The sequence below is a fragment of the Protopterus annectens genome, chromosome 12.part0, assembly GCF_019279795.1.
Source record: "Protopterus annectens isolate FY-2018-M chromosome 12.part0, PAN1.0, whole genome shotgun sequence".
Lineage (NCBI taxonomy): Eukaryota > Metazoa > Chordata > Ceratodontiformes > Protopteridae > Protopterus > Protopterus annectens.
The window spans coordinates 200,634,286-200,657,827 of NC_056746.1; the positions used below are offsets into that span (position 1 = coordinate 200,634,286).

Sequence of the window (23,542 nt, forward strand, 5' to 3'; positions counted from 1 at the left end):
TGATTTACCTAACCAAATGTACTATTCATAAATATCGTATGCAACTGCAGAGGGCTTTTGCATTACTCAGAAAGGATCCGCTGCACTATGGAGTAAGAACACACAACTTTGCACCTGGAGTCCTCCAGCTATGCAGTAGGTATGCAAATGTACATATGTAGCATAGTCAGCAATTCCCAAACATGTGACTTGCAGAGTAGACTCTGGAGTAGGGAAAATGATTTATGTTGGTACAATTGTGGTTGTACCATGCTAAGTACTGCAGGTTGATACCCAATGGCCATGCAATGTTAATTGCATTGCTTAGTGCTGCATAGCCAAGCAACCACATCAACATTACATTGAATGATTGTGGCCAAAATAGAACATTTATTAAAGGTGTGCAAAAGTACCTGCTGGTGTAGCTCACGCTATACACAAGCACAAGCACACTGTAATAACTCGCCCCCCCCCCCCCACACACACAGTGACATGGCTGAGAGCTTTCACAAGAGGGCGCACATGGTTAGCTGGATCCCTTCATTTGCATACGTACCAATGCTGTGCCTTCTGCAGTTACTGGAAATGAGTAGAAACTGTTATTACCACTTTCCCCAGTCTGCAGAGGACAGTATACAACAGGCATCATACCAACCAGCAGGTACCTTGATAAACATTTGGTACATGCCTTGCACATCTACGTGTTCTTATAATACTTTGTATAATAAAGAAGAACAATACTGTCTTTTCCCATTTTGGGATCAAATATCTATTCCATAAACTTAATCTTGGGCACAGGAACTATTGCATTAGGAAGGTAGCTGATACAAACAACACTGAACCATGAAATTAGCTCATTATAGCTATCAGGTATCCTTATGCAGTAATAACAAAAAGCTATTATCCTTTACCTAGCAAAAGGGAGTGCTACATGATAACACCACTGCTGGCTCTGTGTCAGTACAGAAGCTGGGATAATATAGATCTGTAGCTGACGACAACATGTAAAGACATAAGTGTATGTTTTATTGGAAGAATTCAGGACCATTTTTATAGCTGATGAGCAGCATGTTTACAGCTGACCCTGTTCTGTGGGCTGAGATTGTTTATCAGTCAATGTCATATGCACTTATGCAGAAAACCATTTATTTAGTGAGTGAGTAGGTGAGTGAGTATCAGAAAACTCAACTCAAGTCAGTACGACAGCAGAATCCGCTCCAAACTGTGACTACACAGTTACCCATTCTAGCCACTGTTTGGGAGGTATTGTGAGGAGAGCATGGCCTCCATGCATTATACCACATAATATATAGACATATGGTATAAAAAATGTGAGAGCTTACTGAAAATAAATCAAGCACTGTACAGTGGGTAAGACCCTGTCTAAGCTCCCTCCTTCCCAAGGACACAATAGGTTGTGTATATTTTACCTGTAGTGTGTCAAATATGTATACAGTCTGCATGCAAATAAGCATCACCATCCCTGCTACTGGCATACTTCCTACACACGCATTCAAGTGTATGATTCATGAATGCAACGTGTTGCCATATCATTAGCATGAACTGTGTTTATGAAATAAGTTATTAGCATGAACATATAATAAACATAGTTCACATTGTCATTTTACTTGTGTGTGTGTGTGTGTGTGTGTGTGTGTGTGTGTGTGTGTGTGTGTGTGTGTGTGTGTGCGTGTGTATATATGTGTATGTGTATACGCATGTGTGTTTGTGTGCACATACCATGTTTCTACTGTGGCAAACTCCAGCATATTTAATATGGGGCAGTTTTGAGGAGTGCAATTTCACCTCTTAGCACATGTTTGGGAGATGATACGTGGCAAGAGGCCATGGTGAAAATGAGCACTGTAGTGCCCCATGTAGCATATAAACTGTAGCAACTGCTTACTACATTTATTGCAAGCAGTTGCCTAAATAAATAAATAAAAGAAAAAAGTATGCATTTTTTCTTTTTTAAAATTAAAACCTGAGCACTGTAGCACTTTGTGCATAGTATAAACTGTAGCAACTGCTTTCTACATTTGTAGCAAACATTTTGCTACATTTTAAAATAAATAAATTGTTTCTTTCTTTTTTTATAAGTAAAACCTGCGTGCTGTAGCACCCTTGGTGTGGTGTAAACCATAGCAACTGCAAATGCATCAATTGCACAGATTTTTTTTCTGGTGTTACTTTAGGAGGAGGACATTTACCACAAACATTGGTGCCTGAATATTAATGGCTTCTTTTCTTGGTATTTTATTGCAAGGGCTTATCTAAACTATTTATTGTACTGCTTGCATCATGATTCTCTAAAAATGAATTTTCAATAACTTTTTTAAATTATACATTTCTGTAGATACCTACTGTTTGTGTGTCTAAATTTTTCTGGATATTGCGATATAAAATTTTAATTATACTGTGAATTTTCTTTTATAAAAATACCATTTTTTGTAGTTATCTACAGTAAGTATAAATTCCTATAGCTGCTGAGAATGCACTAGCTACATTATACATTTGCCAGGAAGGGAACATTTTAACAGCCCATTGGGTATCAGATCATCTAAAAAAAAGTTGCTAAATTATCAGTCATTATGATATTTTTTACACTCTTTGCCACCACTGCCTGATGACCATCACTCCCCGCCCAGTCAGCCTATTTGTTTCCCCTTCTCTGGGTCAAGGGTTATCTGGGAGGTTCAGCATTTACACAGCCATTAGAGGTAGTTTGGACGTTTTCGTCTTAGCCATGTGTTCCCTACAGGCACCCAGTTAGAAAAATTGAAGGGGAATGTGCAGTGGGCTATTTGTGGTGGTCATCTTTCACTTCCACAAGGGACATTGCCAATAATCAGGCCTCTCTCCCTCCAAACAAGCATAGGAAATGGTTTCTCCTGTCTCCACCTGAGAAAATGCATCTTCCTGTGTGCTCCTCAGGTGGTGGACACCCCCCACTTCCCAGGAGAGGCAGGTCACTGCACTTCATTCCTCTGCCTCCCTTTGTGGCTCTCGGAGTGCTTGGGGCTGCTAATTGAGCATCTAGACTTACCTCATCCTCTGTGTTATGGATTCAGGCAGTCTTCATGATAATTAGATTTAAGTTCCTAGCCAATATCAGTTTGAAATATGAACCCACCCTGCCAGTGTTGCTTCATGTATCAGGTTGAAAACACTGCTAAGGTGAAATGTAAGGATCAAGAAATATCACTTAACTTAAATCTCAAATTAAATGCAGGTAGATACAAATCAAGAAACTCTATTAAAATGCACTAAGCACAGTAACAAATTCCTCTGTAAAATCCAGTCAAATGATAGTGACCAAAAAAGCAAAGTAAAGCCAATAAAGTCAGTAATTACCTTTTGAATGTAATGCTGCGAAACAGTTAACCTACAGTTGAAGAGTGATGTCATATTTCAGATAGTAACCAGTGAGGAAACAAACTATGTGTTGCTATAAATAAAATATTTGGTCCTTAAAGAACAACTTATTATTCAAACATAAAGTAATCTACTTTAGTAAAGTATACCATTTAAACAAATTATAGTATTATTTAGTCTTGCTGTCCATAGAAGACCCTTAGTCTGACTAATTACTTGAGTCATGCACTTAAACAGACTTGTCTTTGCATCTTCACATCATGTGTAATACTCACGGCCATTTGACATCATACCAGTCTTAGATCCCATGGTTAAATCCAACTCAGTCAGGTAAGGTCAAGAGAGTTAATGGCAATATTTTATGAATGAAGGAACAGGGAGATACAAACCTAAGAAAATAAAAACAAAAGTAATCACAGCATCAATAAAATAATGCAATAAAGTTGCTGAAAACTGTTGTTGTCAAACACTTGTACTCAAACAGTGCTAAGAACTCTCAATCTCTACTTACAGCCTGGATATGTGCAAGAAACTCAAAAGGCACTCAATCACTGTAACTCTGCCTTTTATACAGAGTGAAGCTAAAAGTGATCCTTCATTTCAAACTTCTTTCTTGGTTTATTAATTTTAAATAGCAATATATGCATAAATAGCAAATATATTGGAGTTACATACATAAGTACATAATGAATATACGGGAAAGGCGCATTCCATAGTCTGAATAGATTACAGAGTTATAATACGGTCCTTCTCATATCAGGCTTGTTTAGCTAGTTGCTCTACATAGGCATTAAGGCATATTATAATTATTTAATCTAACTGAGCATGTGCCAAACCCCAAAATAATATTCCAGCAGATGTGACTTAGAAAATAAACACCTCTGCTTCAATTTTAAAATTAAAAAAGCATTGTTAATTAAACTATTTTACACTTAATATACTAACAAATCATAAATGAATTGGAGATATGAAAAGAAAACAGCTTTTATAACACAGGAAATCTCTGCTGCCCTTCTTAATTTCTTCCCAAAGTAAACATAAATAAAATAAAAGGTACTTAATGTATTATCACAACCAGGTTCCAAATGTGATATCAGTACACGATTAAAGACTGTTTTCTTCTCCTTTTGGTGATGCTTTTTTAATACGTAAGTATCTTTTAATGTATGGACAAATGACTCACCCTTGACATTTTCTGGTATATAATCATAAATGCATCCCCAAAAGGGGAAGAAAACAGTCTTTAATCGTGTACTGAAGCTATTACAGCAGGCAGGTTAGCTATTTCTGTTGTAGTGATAGCTGAGAGGTAGGGGATAAGAACATTAGGTTTTAGTACAATATTTCAATATCATCTAAGTTACTCCTCTCATCTTAAATGCAAAACCAAACCGAGGAGACTCAAAGCAGGTACTGTTGGCGTTACAAAGGTTTTATGACAATGTTTTCAGGGAAACCTGCAAAATCTCAGGCACCACTTTACACATTGTGACAGCGTGCATGACATGATTGACTGCTGCAGTCTGCACTGTATTTACGGCTACTACAAGGGAACAGTTAAAAAAAAAAAGTTATTCTGTTATTGAAAACGCAGTGTGTATTTTAATAAGTATATATAAGTATTATTACTTTTTATCAAAACAATTTTAGAATGTTTAAAGTACGGTACATCTTTCTGTTATGACTGTGGCAAACTGAATAAAGCTAATGTAGGATCCACATCTGGTAGAGGAAGCAATTGCAAATTCAAAGGAAGAGCTGCCATGTCACCAATTTTTTTTATGTGTTATGCAGTACAGTTTTTTTTTTTTTCGGGGACAAAATCTGTTATTACATTTGCAAAATATGTACACATTTAGCAAACTACAATTTTACTGGATAGTATGTAACCTTTCGAACAAACATCAAAAATTTCACGAGGTATGACACCTTTGCCTCCTGGTTTCATTAATACGCAAGTACCAAATGAAATAATACAAATCTATGCAGTATAATGCATGATATCTGATATAACCGAATTGGATTGCCAAAAATCTGATACAATGATTAATGACAGCACTATTTTCAGAAATAAGATCAAATCAGGTGTAAATCAGGAATGTTGTTTTCCAGAAAATATTGTCCATAGCAACACTGGCAGTCAGTAACACCGGCAGTCAGTAACACTGACAGTCAGTAACACCGGCAGTCAGTAACACTGACAGTCAGTTGTTATCATGCACATCGACTCACTGAACTGCATGTGTGGCTGTTCAGCTTGCAGGTAGAGGGTAAATCTTGGAAGAACCTGCTAACGAGCTCTATTCAGTGCCCAGTGTCACCTGTGAGGAAACAATGTGTTGCTGTACACGCACAGATGTCACATGAAAAAAAATGGGGCATGATAGACACACACTAAAGGAGGTGTGAAGCAGTTGCTGTAACAAACACGTATTCATAGAGTGACAAGAAAAGTATATAAAATTGAGCAGTATCGTTAAACATACAACTGAAAGAGTCATTTATGTGGCCATCTGACATTGTGAATGTTTTATGTACAGGAAACAGAAATTTCAAAAAATGTATTATGGAATGAGAACATGAGATTAAGAACTAGTCATCTTAATAAGCTGAGAAAATATGAAGAAAAAGTTCTGGACAGTTTAAATGTATGTAACAGGATTTAAAAGTTGTTCATAAGTTCATAGGTTGGTACTAGGCTATCGGCCCTAGGGCCTATGCAAGCCTAGCCATAACAATTCCCTGGATATTTCTTCCCACAATACTTACTTCTCTGTGCCCCTGTCTAGCAGGGTGACTGACATGATCCCTGGGGTGAATTTCCAATCTCCCATCCAATCATCAAGGCTCCTTTTGAAGAGGGCCAAGGAGGTGCTCTGCTTGACATGTATGGGCAGTCTATTCCGGAGTATGAGGAGTCTCTGGGTCAGGAACCTATCCCTCCAGCATGTTTTGTTCATTGTGATGACAAGGTTTAGATCCCTGGAGCATGTGGCTCTGAGGGATAGGGATTTCTTTAAGTGGAGCATGTCCAACAACTCAGGGTTTGACTTGGCCTTGTCTGTTAAGCAGAGATTGCCTCTTAGTAGACGATATGCCACAGAGTATAGCTGGAGTTATTTTAGATGGTCAGCATATGGCATCTGCTTTAAGCCTGTGATTCTTTTAGTGAGGTATTTCTATGGCCTTTCCAGCTGTTGCAGATGTCTTGTGAGGTACATACCAATTGGGGCATTATACTCTATAATGGGTCTAATGAGGGATGAGTATAGTGGGACAATGACCTCCTTTTTTCAAGATGAAAACCCCTTAGTGATGAGGTGTGTGTTGTGGCCATGTGGTTATCAAAAGTGAGACCACTGTCCACCTGTGTAACCTAAGTCTCTCATCACACTTTCAATGTTTAGTGTCCTGCCACCTATGTGGGAATTCATGGGTACATGTTTTTTTCCAAAGGGGATAACTATACATTTCTTGGCATTAAGCTTGAGCCCATGGCTCTGGCACCAGGTATCTGTTTCTGTAAGGCCCTTTTGTAGAATATCCACATCATTTGGGGATTCAATAATGGCTCCCAGTTTGCAGTCATCTGTGAACTTTGTTAGCCAAAATCCCTTAGTGTTGGCCTTTACTTCAGAGAAGTAGATGCCAAACAAGAGTGGTCCCAGGACTGAACCCTGAGATACTCCACTTGTCAACTTGTTTGGAGCTGGATTTGGAGTCGTCTACTTTTACAGTCTGGGTTCTGTCAGTAAGCCAGTTGGCAACCCATCGTGTGACGCAGGGATTTATGCCCAGCTTAGTAAGTTTATCTATGATTCCAGAGTGGGGGATGGTGTCGAAGGCCTTGGCAAGGTCCAGATAGGCTGTGTGGACTGCCTTACCCTTGTCCACAGCTCTGGAGACTGATTTGAAGAAGTCAATCAGATTTAGGAGACAAGATCGGCCCTTCACAAACCCAAACTGGGTGGGGTCCAGTGTTTGAAGGTTGCCAATGTCTTTGTTTATAAGTTCTATGATAATGTGTTCCATGCCCTTGCAGATCAGGCTTGTCAGACTGATGGGATGGTAGTTCCCGGGATCCAAGGCAGATCCCCCCTTGTGGAGTGGGATAACTGTAGCTGTGTGCCACTCAGTGGGCACGAAGCCTGAGGTGAGGCTACGATTAAACATGACACTTAGGTGAGGTGCCAGTTCATTTTGTAGTTCATGTAGTACACAGCCTGGGATGTCATCTGGTCCCATGGATGCTGTATTCTTAGCTTTGGAGAGTGTGGTTTCTACCTGTGTGGCCGTGATTACTGGAATTTGGCAATCTTTTGGTATTGAGATGGGCCCTTTAGGGGGTGAGAGGGGGGTGAAGCTGGCACTAAATTGATCTGCCAGGATATTGGTAATATCCTTGGGATCAGTATATTTAATGCCATTCTGTTGTAGCTCAGAGCAGGTCTGAGCATTGCCATTTAGATTCTTGACATAACTATAGAATGCCTTGTGGTTGTCTTTGGAATCTTTGGCAATTTTATTTTCGTAACTAGCTTTTGAGGATTTTATGAGGGATCTCAGCTTCTTACTGAGGCTAGTGAGGGAGTTTTTTGCATCCTGGGATTTTTCTCTTTTCTGCAACAGTTTCTTCCTTCTGTTGTATAGTTTGTTTATAGCAGGGGACCACCAGATTGGCTTCCTTTTTTTGGAGAAGAGCATCTTGGTTCTATTTGGGATGGCACGATTCATGCACGAGTGTATGTGCTCATACAGTGCCTTAGTGTAGGATTCTGCAGTCGAACTTTCAAATCCCATCTGCATGGGTGTCGTGAAGTTTGTCACTTCTGACTTCAGTAGCATGAAGTTGGCTTTGGAGAAGTTTTTTAAGGAGGTTTCCTTACTGGGGGGTGGGTGGGATGTGGATGTCAAGGGTGATTTGCTTATGATCAGACCTGACCAATGAGGGGGGGTGACCACTGGTGTGTAGCATCTATCGCCCATGTTGGTAATGACCAGGTCTAGGATATTGGAGCCCCTGGTGGGACAATGGATTAGTTGATCCAGGGCGTTGGAATTTATGTATTTCAAGAACCGTTAGGGAAAGGAGTTGGTACCCAGGTAGTTTTCCCAGTTAATGGCAGGGTAGTTGAAATCACCCAGTATTAGGGTGTTTGGTTGTATCTTAATATTTTACAGTATGTTTAGAAAGGTGAAGTGAGAATCTTGGGGCATGGTGAGGGATCTGTAGCAAGCTACAATTTGGATTGCAGTCTTACCTAGTGTTAGTTGCACCTGGAGAATTTCAGATGCATTGTGTTGGGCAACTAGCCTGGAGATGTGAATATCCTTGGTGAATATGGACACTCCTCCACCTTTAGTGTTTCAGTCTTGGTTTTGTGGCCAAAAAGTGTGGTAAGAGTTGTAGCCCGGTATTGCAGGGGTGCTCTCTGGAGCCTTGAACCAGATCTCAGTTACTGCACAGATATCGATGTTCTCCATTTTTAGGAGTGCCTCGAGAGAGTGTATTTTGAGGTTTAGACTTCTAGCATTGAGTAGCATTACCTTCAGATTTTGCATGCTTGTATCTGTTACGGTGGTGGTTTTATCCTTTGAACCTTGCTTAAAAAAGGCACTATAGGGGTGGCAAGAGCTTTAGCCAGTAACCTGAATCCCAGGGGTGACAGGTGCAGACCATCTCTGGCAAAGCATCGTGGTTTGTCGATCATGTCTTCCCAGGCAGATAAATACTGGATCCCCTTTGAAAGACACCAGAAGCTTAGCCAATTGTTGAAGTCAATCATTTTGTCCTTATACTGTGGCATCATTCTGGGCGAAGCCAAGATGCTACTCAGGGCTAGGGTCATACCTGCCTGGGCCACATGATCCAAGAGCTCTTCCATGTCTCTTTTCATGTAGTCCAGGGAGGTATGTCTCAAGTCATTCACTCCAGCATGGACAATGACAGAGTCATATTTGTAGTTGTTGTGGAGTGACTTGAGTGCATGCATTATGTGGCGGATCCTGGCACCCAACAGGCAGCTGACTGTAATTTTCTCCTTGTTCAGCCTGGTGAGTGGGACATCAGTGTGCCTGACTATAGAGTCACCTATGACTAAAGTGTTGGGTACATTGTCTTGCCTTAGGGGCTGTTGTTGGGTGGCACACTGGTGTTGTGAGCTATGTGTCACTTTGGTTGTGACTGGTGTTTGTTTGCATTTCAGCTTCGGAGGTCCTTGTTGCTTGGGCAGGTTAATGTTAACGGCCTCTGCATATGTGGGTTTAGTGTTGCTATGTGTGGGTGTTGATGGTGTGGGTTTTGAAGGGCTATGAGTTGCTAGAGGTGTAGTGCAGGTGTTAACCTTCTCCTCTTGGCTGTCTAGCACAATCTTAGCTGGAGAGACCTTTGCTTCCAATTTGGCTATGTAAGTGCATCTCTCGCAGGTTGCAGTGTTAGGTGGTAGGAGGAGAGGATTGTCTGTGTACATGAGGCAGTTGCCACATTGCCCTAGTATGCCCAGATTCACCAGGTGGACACGAGAAATCACCGGAAGCTGACCCTTGGACATGCCTGTTTAGATGCTTTTTTTGTAAAGTTTAAGAGCAGTTTTCCCTTACCTTTGCAAGGTACTTTGCAATTATAGGCTGTTTAGTGCCTACAATTAATTTCTCCTTATTGTCAAGGAGAGTTGAGTGCTTGTATCAGTTTCAGGCTTCCTAGTGCTTTCCAGCAGGTTCTAGAGCAAGTGCTAGTCACAGGGGTTCAGATTTTAGTGCTACTACTGAGAAACCAGATAGTTCTAAGGGAAAATTTGAAGAGTACATTTTCTGGCACCTGGAATAGTTTAACTGTAGCCTCGCAGTGCTGCACAATGTGAAAAATGTGCAAACACACGCATTTTTAAGCCAGAAAGTTGAAAGGGATAGAAGTCAGCCCAAAAAGGCTAATAAAATTACAATTTCAGAGCTGGAAACCACTCCTCTAGTGTTAGATAGGCAGTACAATGGTTACCACTCACACTGGTAAGCAGTAGGACTTCCCTCTACCACAGCAAGGTCTGGATAGCTCTAAACACAGAAAATAAAGTCCTGAGACAAGCAAAGCCTGGGATATGGACTGTCTAGGAAAGGTGGGAAACGAGCAAACAAGATAGTATTTTTGTTTGTTGAAACAGGCTAAACAGTGTAATAATACAGTAAATAAACACAGAAAAGACTAACACACTTGAGTGTGTAGTCCTAAACAGTAAATGCAATTAAAACTCTACAAAATTGTTTATAAAATATGTTATGATGAAGTATGACAACTTGTTTTTTATAAAAACTTGCTTATATATGACGAGTCCAAGTGACAGACTTTGAGAGTAACATATTTAGAGTCCAGATTAACTGCATCTACCTCTAAAACCGAATCTTAAAATCAAAGTTTTGCCACATGAAATAAGATAACTAAATTTATACAGATGTTTAGATTTTAATTGACTTTATCTGAAGTGTGAAAATATGGACCATTCTGAATATCTGTGTAAATTAGTTTCTATATTAACTACAAATTGTGCTTTTTTTATATCTAATGTTCTTCTTTCGGCTTTTCCCGGTTAGGGGTCACCACAGCGGAACTCCGGTCCGCTAATGATTGGCAGTCGATTTTTACGGTGCCGAGGTACCAACCCAACACCCAACCTTCAATGAAGGCACGCCCTATGCATGTCTTTCGAATGCCACTCGACCACGGGGAGGACATGCAGACTCCACACAGAAGGTGCTCCAGCCGAGAATCGAACGGGAGAACCTCTTGCTGTGAGGTGACAATGCTATCGCTGCACCACCCCGGCATTTTTTTTTTTTAAAGTACTTTAAACTCTTCAGTGCTTATGACGTCCTGAAAGAATATGTTTGTCTATATAGTATTTGGTGATTGTTATTTTGAGTTAAGTACTATATATATATATCTTAGGATAGAAGAAATATATTTGTGTTACAATTACATTAAGGATAGACCATTCGCTGCAATAAATACATTAAAGTCATATTTAGTGTGTGTGCGTGTATGTGTACATGTAGCAGGAAGCGTAGATTAGAAGTACTTATAAATGTGTTTCCATTGCACTGAACTTTGATTAGCTTTTATGTGATGTAATGAGTACAGAAGCAGAGGTTCCATTTTATATTAAAAAATACAAATGGAAAGATGGGGGTTAAATGTGATGGCAGAATTGAAGGATATGAATTATGCTAAAGGGTTGTCTCTTCTGAGGATGAATGCTGTAAAGGAAAAGACATTCACGAATATGATTTGGGTGCACAAAATACTTTATGTAATGGCAGAGTTGCAAAAAAATGACAGAACAGGAGATATCTATTTAGTTGGATGGTGGAGAATATTTAGTTTTGTTTATAAGTAAGGCAACACTTTTTATACAAGGGATACAGCTCAGTGGACTGTACTACCTAAATGCATTGCAATGCATAAGTTAGCTGCTGGTTAATTTGGGATAAATGGACTTGGAATCTATGCACATCCAAGTGTTCTATTAGAACATAGGAAAATACTAGGAAGCAATCATGGGGAACATAAGATACCTAGCCATATACATTCTTGCTGTACTTTTCAAGCACGTTATAGTGCTCACCTTCTAAACCAAGCTGGACTATAAAGGATAATGCTGATGTAAATTTGTTTCTACGTATCCGATCATTAAGAGTAGGCTGAAGGATAGCCAGGGTAGTACTTTGACCTGCAGTGGTAACTTTTATCATAGGCTGGGAATACGTTGAATTAGGAACCTATCCCCCAAGTGAGTATTTTTATTTGTCAGGGGAGAGTTAGGTCCCTAGTATAGGTGTTTGTAGAGCCACTGTTTTTTGAGATGAAGTATAAAGTCAACAGGAGATAAAAACAAGCAACAGGTTACCTAATTGCAGCTGGCAGGTTACTGAGTACAGGGAGAGGCATGCCACTCTGTCATTATAGTTGAAGGATTTAAGACTTTAAGTTTTCTTGGATAGAAATCTTTTGGGCCTTTCCTACTGAGTGGTATGTATGAGTTTGTATATAACAAAGGAGGCATTTTATTCAGTGATGTGTCTGATAATAGAACAGTGCAGATGACTTCTCTGGATCTTAAAGATATCCCCTTGAAAATTAATTTGGTCTGATAGAAGGATTTCTCGATTATTGTGGACATTGGATGATCAAATAATAGATATGAGTTGTTTACATAAGAACTCAGGTCTCTTTTGACCATATCTGCCCAAAGGGGATCACCACGTATAACAGATAAGGTGGGATCATCTTTTTTGATGAACAATACTATGCTGCACTTTTTTGCATTTACCTTAAGACTGTTTTCAGGGTACCAGATGTGTGCACATTCCAGTCCCCTAGTCACTTAATGAATTCTTATTGTACTTTCTTACTTATTTAATTCCTGGGTCTACCTTCTAAAATGACCTCTGGTCCACTGGGACTAAGCAGTCAGCAAAAGTGAGGGAGAGATAGATAAGAGAGGCAGACGGACAGACAGAGAAGACAGGCAGACAGGTAGATAAATACATAGACAAATAGACCATACAGACTGATAGATAGCTAGAGAAACAAAAAGAGAGATGGATGGACAGACAGGTAGATAAATGGACGCAAGACAGAATAATCAGTTAGGATCATTTATTTGTTCTAACCTCCCAAAAAATGTCATAGAGAAGGATGTTACAATAAAAACTATTTAATAGAATCACTAAAGTTTTAAAGGTGTAGCATCTCCAAGATGAAGAATTTATAACAAAGCACATCTAAGGTATGTTTTTTGGGCTTGTGGGAAAAGAAATACACAGCAGAAGAACGCAGCTAATATGGTTCTTTGAAAAGTTAGAGAAGCAGTAAGAAAAAAATGTGAAACACTGTAAAAAGGAAGATAGTCAGGATGAGTGTACATTGTATGTGGAAACCAGATACAGTAAATAAAATTGGTGAGAAAAAAACAAACAAACTAAAGCTAATTAGGAAGAATCAGTAGAATAAGAAGAAGAGTGTTCAAAACATTTTCTTTTGCTGTACTGGAGAAGGAGGAAAATTAGCAGAGCACCATCTTCCTTGAAGCGGAGATGAAGATTTTAAAAAATGCTGAGACCACATCAGACACCTTGTAATGGCTAGTTTACATTATTTTTCAGAAGTACGAAGAGAAATAGGAAGTCATTCAGGGGTGTGATAAAGTGAAGAAAGAGTTTATATATAAAGTCTTGGGTAAAAAATACTATTGAGCCATATCAGTACACTCCAGAATTATGGCACCTTGCAGGTACTGAGTGGAATGTTGACATGGCTGTTTACTTTGTTCTTGTGGAGTGGGATTATTCTGGAAACCTCAATGTTGGTTATGTGGCATCAGCGTTTAAGAAAGAAGTAAGGTAAGGTCTAGAGATGCCAGGGATCTTGAACTTGGTTTGTGGTAAGATTATGAAGACGTGATGAGAAAGGGAGAATTGTGATTTTTCAGGAATGAATGGAATTTGGTGCATTAGAGGTATCACAGATATGAGGACAGGAGGTCTTATTAGGTCAGTTTTATATTAGTATTAGAAGCAGGTAACTGAATAGCTTGTTGTGAATCTAGGTTTTTGGAAAGTATTATTTCCAAAGCTGTATAAAAGGATTATGTGAAATGGAAGAGAACCAAGTATATTTTGTGGGTCTATATTACTTTATCGAATGATGAAAACAGCGAACACGCTCATCAATCTGAAAAGGTCGAAACCTCTAAAGAGCAAAGACATGGAACAGCAATTTTTTCCCAGGGGAAAAAAAAAATCACTGCTCCGCAAAAAAAAAAAAAAAAAAAATCAAACTCAAAATGAAGTGGGGGGCTTCGCATCCCCCAAACAACCCCCCCCCCTACTTAAATATACCAACTCCGAGATCGCACCATAGTGGAGGAAAGGGCAAGGTCCCGAAGACGGCCCACCAATTTTTTTCCCTAGGAAAAAATCGATGATACGTGTCTTCACTCTTTAGGGGTTCTGACCTTTTCGGATCGATGAAAGAGTGTTCGCTCTTTTCATCATTTGATAAGGTAATATAGACCCATATGTTGCACCTGAAAGGAGGGAGTTATGGTTGGTTTGAATTGTAGCACAATATTGGGAGCATTGGGAGAATAGGGACAGGTGCATCATGGCAAAACAAAGTAGCTAAGGATATTTGGCAAAAAAATAGTGGGGGCAAGGGATAAGCTATATAATGACTTTATAATTCTGCAGATTGGCACATTACAAGATGAAATTACCCTCTTTTCAGCTACAGATCAAAATAATGCTCAAAATTTTGAAAGCTGGTCGGGCTTAGACGTTTTCAGCACCCCCTGGTTTTGTGTGTGTGTGTGTGTGTGTGTGTGTGTGTGTGTGTGTGTGTGTGTGTGTGGGGGGGGTTACATAGTATCTGAGTGTTGTGGATCTGTGGTAGGTTACACAGTGTCTGAGCACTGTGGATCTATGGTAGGTTTACAATGTCTGAGAGGTAAGAACTAGTGGATTGAATGTATGTCGGCAGAATAATGGGAAATGAGGATAGGTTTATGAAGGATGAGCATCAGAGACTACATTTAGCTGTGTGCTGGTAAAATAGTATGGCTAGAGACAGGTCTTACAGTGGATAAACAGAGAGGACAAACTACACTCTGGCAGAATGCAGCGGGAGCCAGTGAAATGTGGGATTCTGAGAGGTGGGAAGGGAAGCAGCTTTGCTTAGGTGAGGGTGCTAGTGGGGTGCTGGCTATTATTCCTGAAACTAAAGGTAAAGTTTACAGTCAATGCTAAAATTGTTGTTATGTCTCAAAGAAAATTCAGAGAGAGACTGAAATAGAAATTTTATGTAATGATGTGACAATTGACTGATTCATAGTAAACAGGGAAAAGTGATGCATTTTGAACGTAAGAAATTCGGACAGATTTATAGGTCTGGTAAGAGTTTTCTAGAAATGGAGGATAAAAAAAAGATCTGGGGTTGATAATTATGTCTATATACTTTATAATAAGGGCTTGGTATGCAAGTTAATCATGCTTATTATGCTGCTTTGCAAAACCTGTTATGCTGTTTGGAGAAGAAAGTTAAACAGTATAACGTTTTATGCATGGTGGTCAGAAATGACAAAAGGCAAAAGCAAAATAACATTAAAACAAATTAATAAAAGTCTAAAATTGTCTAATTTCAGATAATGTCAATGTTCCAGCTGCCATGCAAAGTGATTGCAAGTTGACCAGAAAAACAATTACTCACATCCAATGCTGTTTCAGGAAAACTACTGCAGACTCAAAAATAAAGTGAAAAAAGTATAAAATAAAATTCAATGCTTAAAAATATAAAAAGTATTGAAAATGTCAAACACTGTAAAATCTGGCAAGTTTTACTAGAAATTATACTTCTCAAGGCATGTACAAATAATTATAACCAGTGAGACTTCCTTGCTGAGGTTAGAATTATTTGTGCATACCACTCAAAGTATAATTTATTGATAAAATTTGATCTGTTAGCCACTATCCTTTATATTACTATATGGGAGGACTTTTATGAGAAGATCAGTGAGTTAACACCCTTGTTCTGCTATTCTGCCTATATCACAGAGTTTGTTATGCTGAGTTGCATACCAAGGTAGGACATCATCACAACATCTTGAACTTCTAAACATGTATCGGAGCAGTGTGTGGTGAATTAGAGATGCTAACACAACTAAACACTACACACAGTTAGCTGATGTACTACAGCTCACATTTTGAAAATCCATAAAATAATTTTTGAGAATTAATATTTAAAAAAATATTACAAATGAGTTTATTTATTTATTGACATTTGATTACTTGGAAAGTCCAGCTGAGTAGGAGTCTATTTTCAAATGGAGGCCTGGGAGAGAAAAGCTCCAAAGTATTACAAAACATTTTAAGAAGAATAATTTTACAGTCTTTAAATATAATTAGACAAAATATGAAAACATTGGTTAAGAAGAGATATAAATTATATGGCAATGATTTAATAGTCAAATTTTAGCCAGTTTATAGAGAAATTAAAGGTAACAGTACAATGCAAACAGGAATTGCAATACGAAGAGACAGAAAAGCAGGCTTATGGTATATTTAGATAGAAAGCCGGAGGAGAAAAACTGATAGACATCAGGAAGTGAGTGAAGACATAAAGTATGTAAATATAAAGTATATATAAGTATTAATGCACATTTAGGGATATAGTTTATCCTGGTGTTGACCAAGAATGGTTAGGATAGAAAGCAGACACAGCTCCCATAACATAAAAGATAATTTTTCTATTTGAAATACTTAACATAATTTAAAGAAGTTCCATGTACTCTAAAGAATAATACCTGCTATAATAATTATGATAAAATGATACTTCTTATGGTATGCATGAATAAAAATAACCTCTAGAATGTCCCTTATTAATATATATATATATATATATATATATATATATATATATATATATATATATATATATATATATATATATATATATATGTCTCAAAGTAAATTTCTGATAAACATGGTTATACTAACTATTATCAGCAATTTTAACTATTGGTTCATAGGTAGTTACTAGGCTTGTGGTTCAGGAAACCATTTTGGAGCTTATCCCAATTGCCTCAAAGCACTGTCAGACTAAATGACTCACTCAAGGTCACACATTAGGGAAATGGAAGCTAAGAGAATCAAACCCTGGACTACAGGGTGAAGCTTATTAATAGCTCATATCCTTAACTGCACTAACTGCCAGACACTGCACGAGCAGTAAAATACTTGGTTGTATACCTATGGACACACCATTGGAAAGGATAAGTACTGTGTGTCCTATTAGGTGTGACTCCCCCCTCCAAATATATATATATATATATATATATATATATATATCTATATATATATACAAACTCTGAGATCATTATACCTTTGAAAAAAGATAATATTCAGACAAATAATGTCATTCTTAGTACATGTAAATCTGTATTTTTCAGTCATTTAATGTTGTTATTGTGGGACTTGCACTGACAAGTTTCAGAATTTTGACCGGTTACTAAATTATGCACATGAGATCTCTGATCAGTCATCATTCGGCTAGTATTTTTAATGATGGCATATTGTAATCTGACCTGCCTAGCCTTGTGAAATGTACTGACAACTATTATCTTGAATTTAAACATTAAATTAGAAACTGGAGACAACATATACAATCTAAAGTAAACTAACAGATGAAATTTAAAAAAAAATGAAAAAGCATTGTAAACCAGCAGGTACAAACTGGAAACTATTTATCTTATATATATTTATTGGATGTTGAGAGATAAATAGATTCCCATGTGTACCTTCTGGTTTCCAGTGTATTTATTTAAATGTAAACTCTACACTATGCCTGGCTAATTCTGAATTTGCAATAAAAAACAATCAAAATGGTGTAATGTATGTCATAGAGCCAATAACAGGTTAGCCACTGAATCTCTCCACCCTAAAATGTTTTAAGTACAGCTAGTGATTCTTGGGAAGAGTCAGCATAACATTGCCTGACTAGATTTCATTTCCAGCATACTTATTTTTATATTATTTTTGATACCTTGCTCCCTGGTGACCATAAACTTCTGACAATCCACAGGCCTATTTGTTCCTCAAAGGATGAGAACCATTTCCAGCCCATTTGTTCCCTGTGATGTCATATGAAGCCATCATTTTTCAGCCATTACAGTATTTTTGTTATGCAGCCCAAACCCTATCCCATGGAGGTGATCTGAGTTTCTACATCACTGCAGAGGAACTGCCTATGCCTCCAACACAGAAGTGTGCCTGCTTCTTGATACATCTCTGTGAGGCCTACTGATACTGGCTTCGATGGGTGGCTTTGGGTGTTCACCACCTAAACCCCCCACCATGTATCCTATTATTAGGGAGACTGGTGGATGCCATTCCCCTACAGCACCACATCTTCACAGGGGGGAGGAACCACCACAATCCACCCTCCCAGGTGAGCACTCAGACATAAGCCTCACATCTCTCATTCACCTTGCCCAGCTCTTTCAGCTTCCTTAGCCACTAATCAGTGTTGTCTGGGTAGCAGTCAGAGATTTATCTCTCTGTGTCACAGAACCAGGTCTCCAGCATACTATTTTTGTTAAGTACTTAAGCTGGACAAGACCATTACAGTGCTTTTTCACATCTGGGTTTGTAAAACAAAAACATTCATAATGCATGTACTCAAACTCCATCATATTAGAAGCAAATGACACATATTAAAAAAGTCATACACCTCTGCACCCTCATGTAGGGGACATCAGCCCTCACACCATTTTATTTTATTATTCTTACTCTGAAGTCACTGTACCTTGGTAAAAATGATCACTAGTTAAGTATGTGAAACCTCTTTCTTCATGCAGCTGTGAGATCAGTCCACCCACTAAGCACTGACATATGAACAGTACAATCTCACTTATTTGTGAAGTAAGCAATGGTGCAGAGCAAGTGCTGTATGGAGCTGTGGTGTTCGAGCAACTGAGACTTGAGTGCACCTGTTCTCAGCAAGTGACTGTAGGTTCATTGGGCATCGGACTTAATATTAATAAAATGTACTAGACAATTACTGATATCTTTAGTTGTGGCAGTATCACAGGCCATCACTAGTTATTATGCTTACTTTTGTTGACAATACCTGAAGCCTGATATTTATGATGGATGTTAATTCAGATATGGTCACTAGCACCACCAACTACAATGGTTATTATAGTCCTGGCTATGGCCATAGTGACAAAGGTTTGAATAGTGACCCTGGTGTGAGAAAGGCTGGTTAATGAGATGCAACAAAGTGACTGCAGGCTTAATCTGCAATTGTAGGGACAGGTGGAGACAAGTAGTGCTGTCCGTATGCCCTACTAGTAGAGGTCAGCATAGTCAAATACAGCAGTCTTAAAAGTAATTTACCAAACCAAAAAAATATTGACTCTGGTATTCGAGCCGGCCGAGGGCTACCGCAGCAGGGATAACCCACAGGTGATGACTGCAGCAGTAAAACATGAAGAACATCAACAAAATCCTCCGAGCATAATGTTAAATGTGGAAGTACCTACAACCTTTCACCCATTATCTGTGTGGGTGGTATGCTTCTATGCTGTGGTAAGTGGAATTAGGCAATGGGGGCAATAAGATGACAGTGGTGGTACCCCAGAGGTCAGAGCACATGTGCTAGGGTGCTATAAATAAGAATATTAAAAAGTTTGTTGGTATTTCAAAAGAAATGTTGGGGATTCTTTGGCATTCATTAGTAAGACAAATATTGAAAGCCAGGGCTATACATCTGGGAGTTGAGACTGAAAGAAATGCATGTGATTTAAAACCACAGACTCACAAAGTGTAGTAGGAAAGGCAAGAAAGAATGAAAGGGGAGCACAGTTCTTGATCTGCTGTTGATGGGGGGAGTTAAGGCTGAAATTACAAGATGTTTCTTTAATGATAGGAAAACAGAACTCAGAATCTGTCTATTAGACTATAACATAGTAAAACTGCTGATAGTTTCTGAAGGACTTGTATAAATGGAACAGAGGCAGTAGGAGATATGATTGTAAGGGATCAAGCTATTTTAAGCTATACTGCTGTCTTTTGTGAATGGTGCGTTTTCATAGATTCAAACTATATTATTACACAACTAGCATTCCACAGGTATATGAATAGGCTTCTTTGCATCAAGAGCAACCATAATTCATTGCAACCCAGAGGTCATGAACATTTAAAAAAAAGTGACAGTACACAGTAGAGTGTCATGAACATTAAAAGGAACCAAATGCTATGACAGACCAGAATGAAGTAACTGTTTTGTATGTAAATTAAATGGGGATCGTTGGGATTGGTGGATGGAAATTAGTAACCATGTCTAGAAAGCCTGTAGGTTTTAAAGGGAAAGAGCTGTGTTTTTCCTTTAAAATGCTATTTGATGGACATTTTGAACACAGCAGCAGCCACCAGTACTGTGAAAAGTATACCATTGCTGCATGTTGTTTTTAATGGTTGTTGGAATACCCTGCACACAGTAACATCCAGTATTCCTGGGTCAGAGGCAAGAATTCCATTAAAGGATAGCAAAGACCTTGCTTGTGTGCAGACCATGTCAGTGAGGAAGTATATATCCTTATCTATATTTGTTCATCTATCTGTCAGTGTTTGAATATATGCAGCCATGTGTAGGGAAGAGTCTATCTGATGTGCAAATATGGCTATAGAAATTACCTTGCTGCTCACAAGTTGGGGTATAATTCATATTTCTCTGACCTAGGTACTTAATTTGCTTTTTGACTGTAAAGTCCCTGCAGGTAACATAAAACAATTTAATGTAAGAATGCATCTTTTCACAATGATGTTGTAGGCTAATGCTGATGGTTTTCTCACACATCTTTATTGTTATTTTTGTTTCCTTCAGAAATGGCTGTACAGCGACTGAAGGTAGCCATTCACAAACTGGAAGTCTTGGCTACAAAGATGCAATCATTCAATGTAACAGACATTTTGAAAAAGCTGGATAAACTGGAAAGCTCATTTGATAAAGTGCAACAGTAAGTGGAAGTGAGGCAATAATGGGAGCCAAATAAAGCGGGGTCTAAATAATGTTTGATGAGGTATGACTGACCTGTGGTTACAAAGGCAGCCTGTTCATGTACATTGATGGTACCTAAGGACGGGAAGTAAGTCTGAGTCATCATAGGGTCACAAAAGGATGCAAGACTTGTTATCTGTTTGGCAGTTCTTTCTCAGTGGTGGTCAGTGTACTGCCATCTTACCTATACGCTTGGTGCAGACTAGATATGTTAGATTGTTTCCTAGTTAATGTAAAGGAATTAACAGGTGACTGTCATGTGGTAGACTGCACACTCTGAACATAAAGTCACTAGACCTCCATGATCTGTATGAAGATAGGGAAGAATATACAAGCATATGCACACTATGGCAAATCATAACACAGGCCTCGCACCCCATTCTGAGTTTGTTATAACATCAAGTAAGCACATTTCCATGTATCTGTATCCATAGACTTGTTCATGGGATAAATTGAGAAATCATGGAGGACACAAACATATTCATCTATGTTGCATGTTGGAGGTAATGGCATCTAATGCTTTGGGCAGGATGGACCATTTTGTGCTTAGGAGAAATAAGCTTCATAGGTTCATAGGTTAGGCTGTAGGGCATTTGCAAGGGGCTAGCCTATAATAGTATTTGGCTTTAGCTTTAATTTGAATGAATAAAATGCCTATTATATTTTGCTGCCTCATGCCCAAGCAGTGGTGTTGAAGTAATAATCCTAGTGTTATATCTCCCCCCATCATTTCCTGGTTTTCTCTTGAACAAGGCCAGCGAGGAGTGCCTCACTCTGCTCTTTTTTGTTCACATGCATAGAAGCATCTCTGGAGGTCTCTGATCCTCCAGTCCATATTATAAATAACCAACGTCAGGTTTTTTAAGTGTGGTTCTTGTGTCCTTGGATCTATCTAGATTTTATTTTTGAGCATAGATTTTAAATCGGATTTATATATATGGCATTATGTCCTCATACCCTCTGGGTATCTGACTGATGGGATGAGAAGACATAGACTGAATAGGGCTTCCAGTGGGCAGCAAGACAGTTTTTAAGGACATATTTTATTTTTGGAGAGACTTTTGGTTTGGCCTTTGGGGCTGCAAGGTCATCGGGGTCAGATACATTCGACATGCGAATGGGGTCTGTACCGCCGGGTGCATTCTAATGAGTGATGAGTACAGTCTAGATGACGACCTTAGATCCCTGCTGGAACTTGAATCTCTTCATGATCAGGGTTTAAGGATTTACTGGGCAGCTTAACTACTTTAGCAACATATGAGTGTCAGCGAGCTTCTCAAAACCTGGGTCCCCATTCCCCTGATGACTTCTTCACCTGATGACTTAACCTTGTGGTAGCTAGGTAACCTGTTTTTAGGGTAGATAGGGTCCTGCGAAGGGTATGAGGGGCACCCTGGCGTTTAAGCACCAGTTATCCATTTGGCACCAGGCTCTGTGAGATGTCTCTGTCTGATGTCTGTGTCAGATGTTGTGTACGATGCAGAGTGACTATGGCGCCCAGTTTTTCCAGTCTGCAGTCATTGTCAACCACACTGTACTATGAAAAAGCCTGTGTTCAAGTACAGGACATGCATCACATGAAGACCTCTGCTTTACTAGTAGATGACAGTGAGAATACTTATTGGTTCTTCATTTATTTCTGCAGTTAGGTAAGGACGGAGTGGGAATTGAGGAGTACAAGAAGCTTCTTCTGCCTCGACTGGAAAAATGCATTCACAGCCGTACTAATCCGAGTAGAACAGGGGAAGGAAAAACATGATCAGACTGGTGACTGTAGCAGGATAATACTGGCAATGAATATATTGAGAAGGACTCGCACCCCATTCTGACCCCATTCCTGATATCAGATCTGAGTGATATTTTTATAAAAAAGTCCTTTAGCATCAGGCTTAGTGTGAAAGACTGGTTGCAAAGGCAAATCACATCTTATGTTATTATATATATGACTTTATGACAACCATTCAAGCTCTATAAAGTTTGAATGCTAAGACACAGAGTAAAACAATTTGAATCACAGATTTGTATACAAAAGACTTTGAATCACAAAGATTTGAAGCAAAAGGAAAACATTTTTTTTTTGCAAGCCCCCTGCACCCCCAAAACCCACTGCTAATTATATATGCCAACTTTGAGACTGGATTACAGAGGGGAAAGAACAAATTCCCCGGTCTCCACCTTACCATGATCCCATGCACCTAAACACAATTGACATTCAAAAAGGCAATTTTCAAACCCTGCAGCTGATAGTTCAAGCCCTCGAACTCTTGATAGATATCAGTGCATGCAAAATGTCCATTAAAAACACATAATAAATATCAGTTTTGCAGGATGGTAAGCCCCTCCCGCACTCCCCTGCATCCCCTGATAATTATATATCAGAGCATGCAAAACTTCCATTAAAAATACATAAAACATCATTTTTTTCCAGGGGGGAGCACACTCCCTGCTAAGTATGCATACTAATTTTGACACCACACATTGCCAGGGAAGGGCATATTTTCCTACCCTGAGATTTGTGCGATCTGTTATACCATTTGTCTATTTGTGTAGTCAACTAAATTTTGTCAACTAAACAGATGTTAA

The 23,542-nt window shown here is 38.8% G+C and overlaps 1 protein-coding gene across 5 annotated transcripts in view; it reads left to right on the forward strand.

Moving 5' to 3' along the window:
- LOC122816448 (alpha-1,6-mannosylglycoprotein 6-beta-N-acetylglucosaminyltransferase B-like) overlaps positions 1-23,542 on the forward strand; it is a 950,232-nt gene that overhangs the window by 64,222 nt on the left and 862,468 nt on the right. For all 5 annotated transcript variants that reach the window (XM_044089252.1, XM_044089250.1, XM_044089253.1 and 2 more), the window contains one exon: positions 20,786-20,918. In XM_044089252.1, the coding sequence (XP_043945187.1) occupies positions 20,786-20,918 (133 nt within the window). The remainder of the gene's footprint in view (positions 1-20,785; positions 20,919-23,542) is intronic.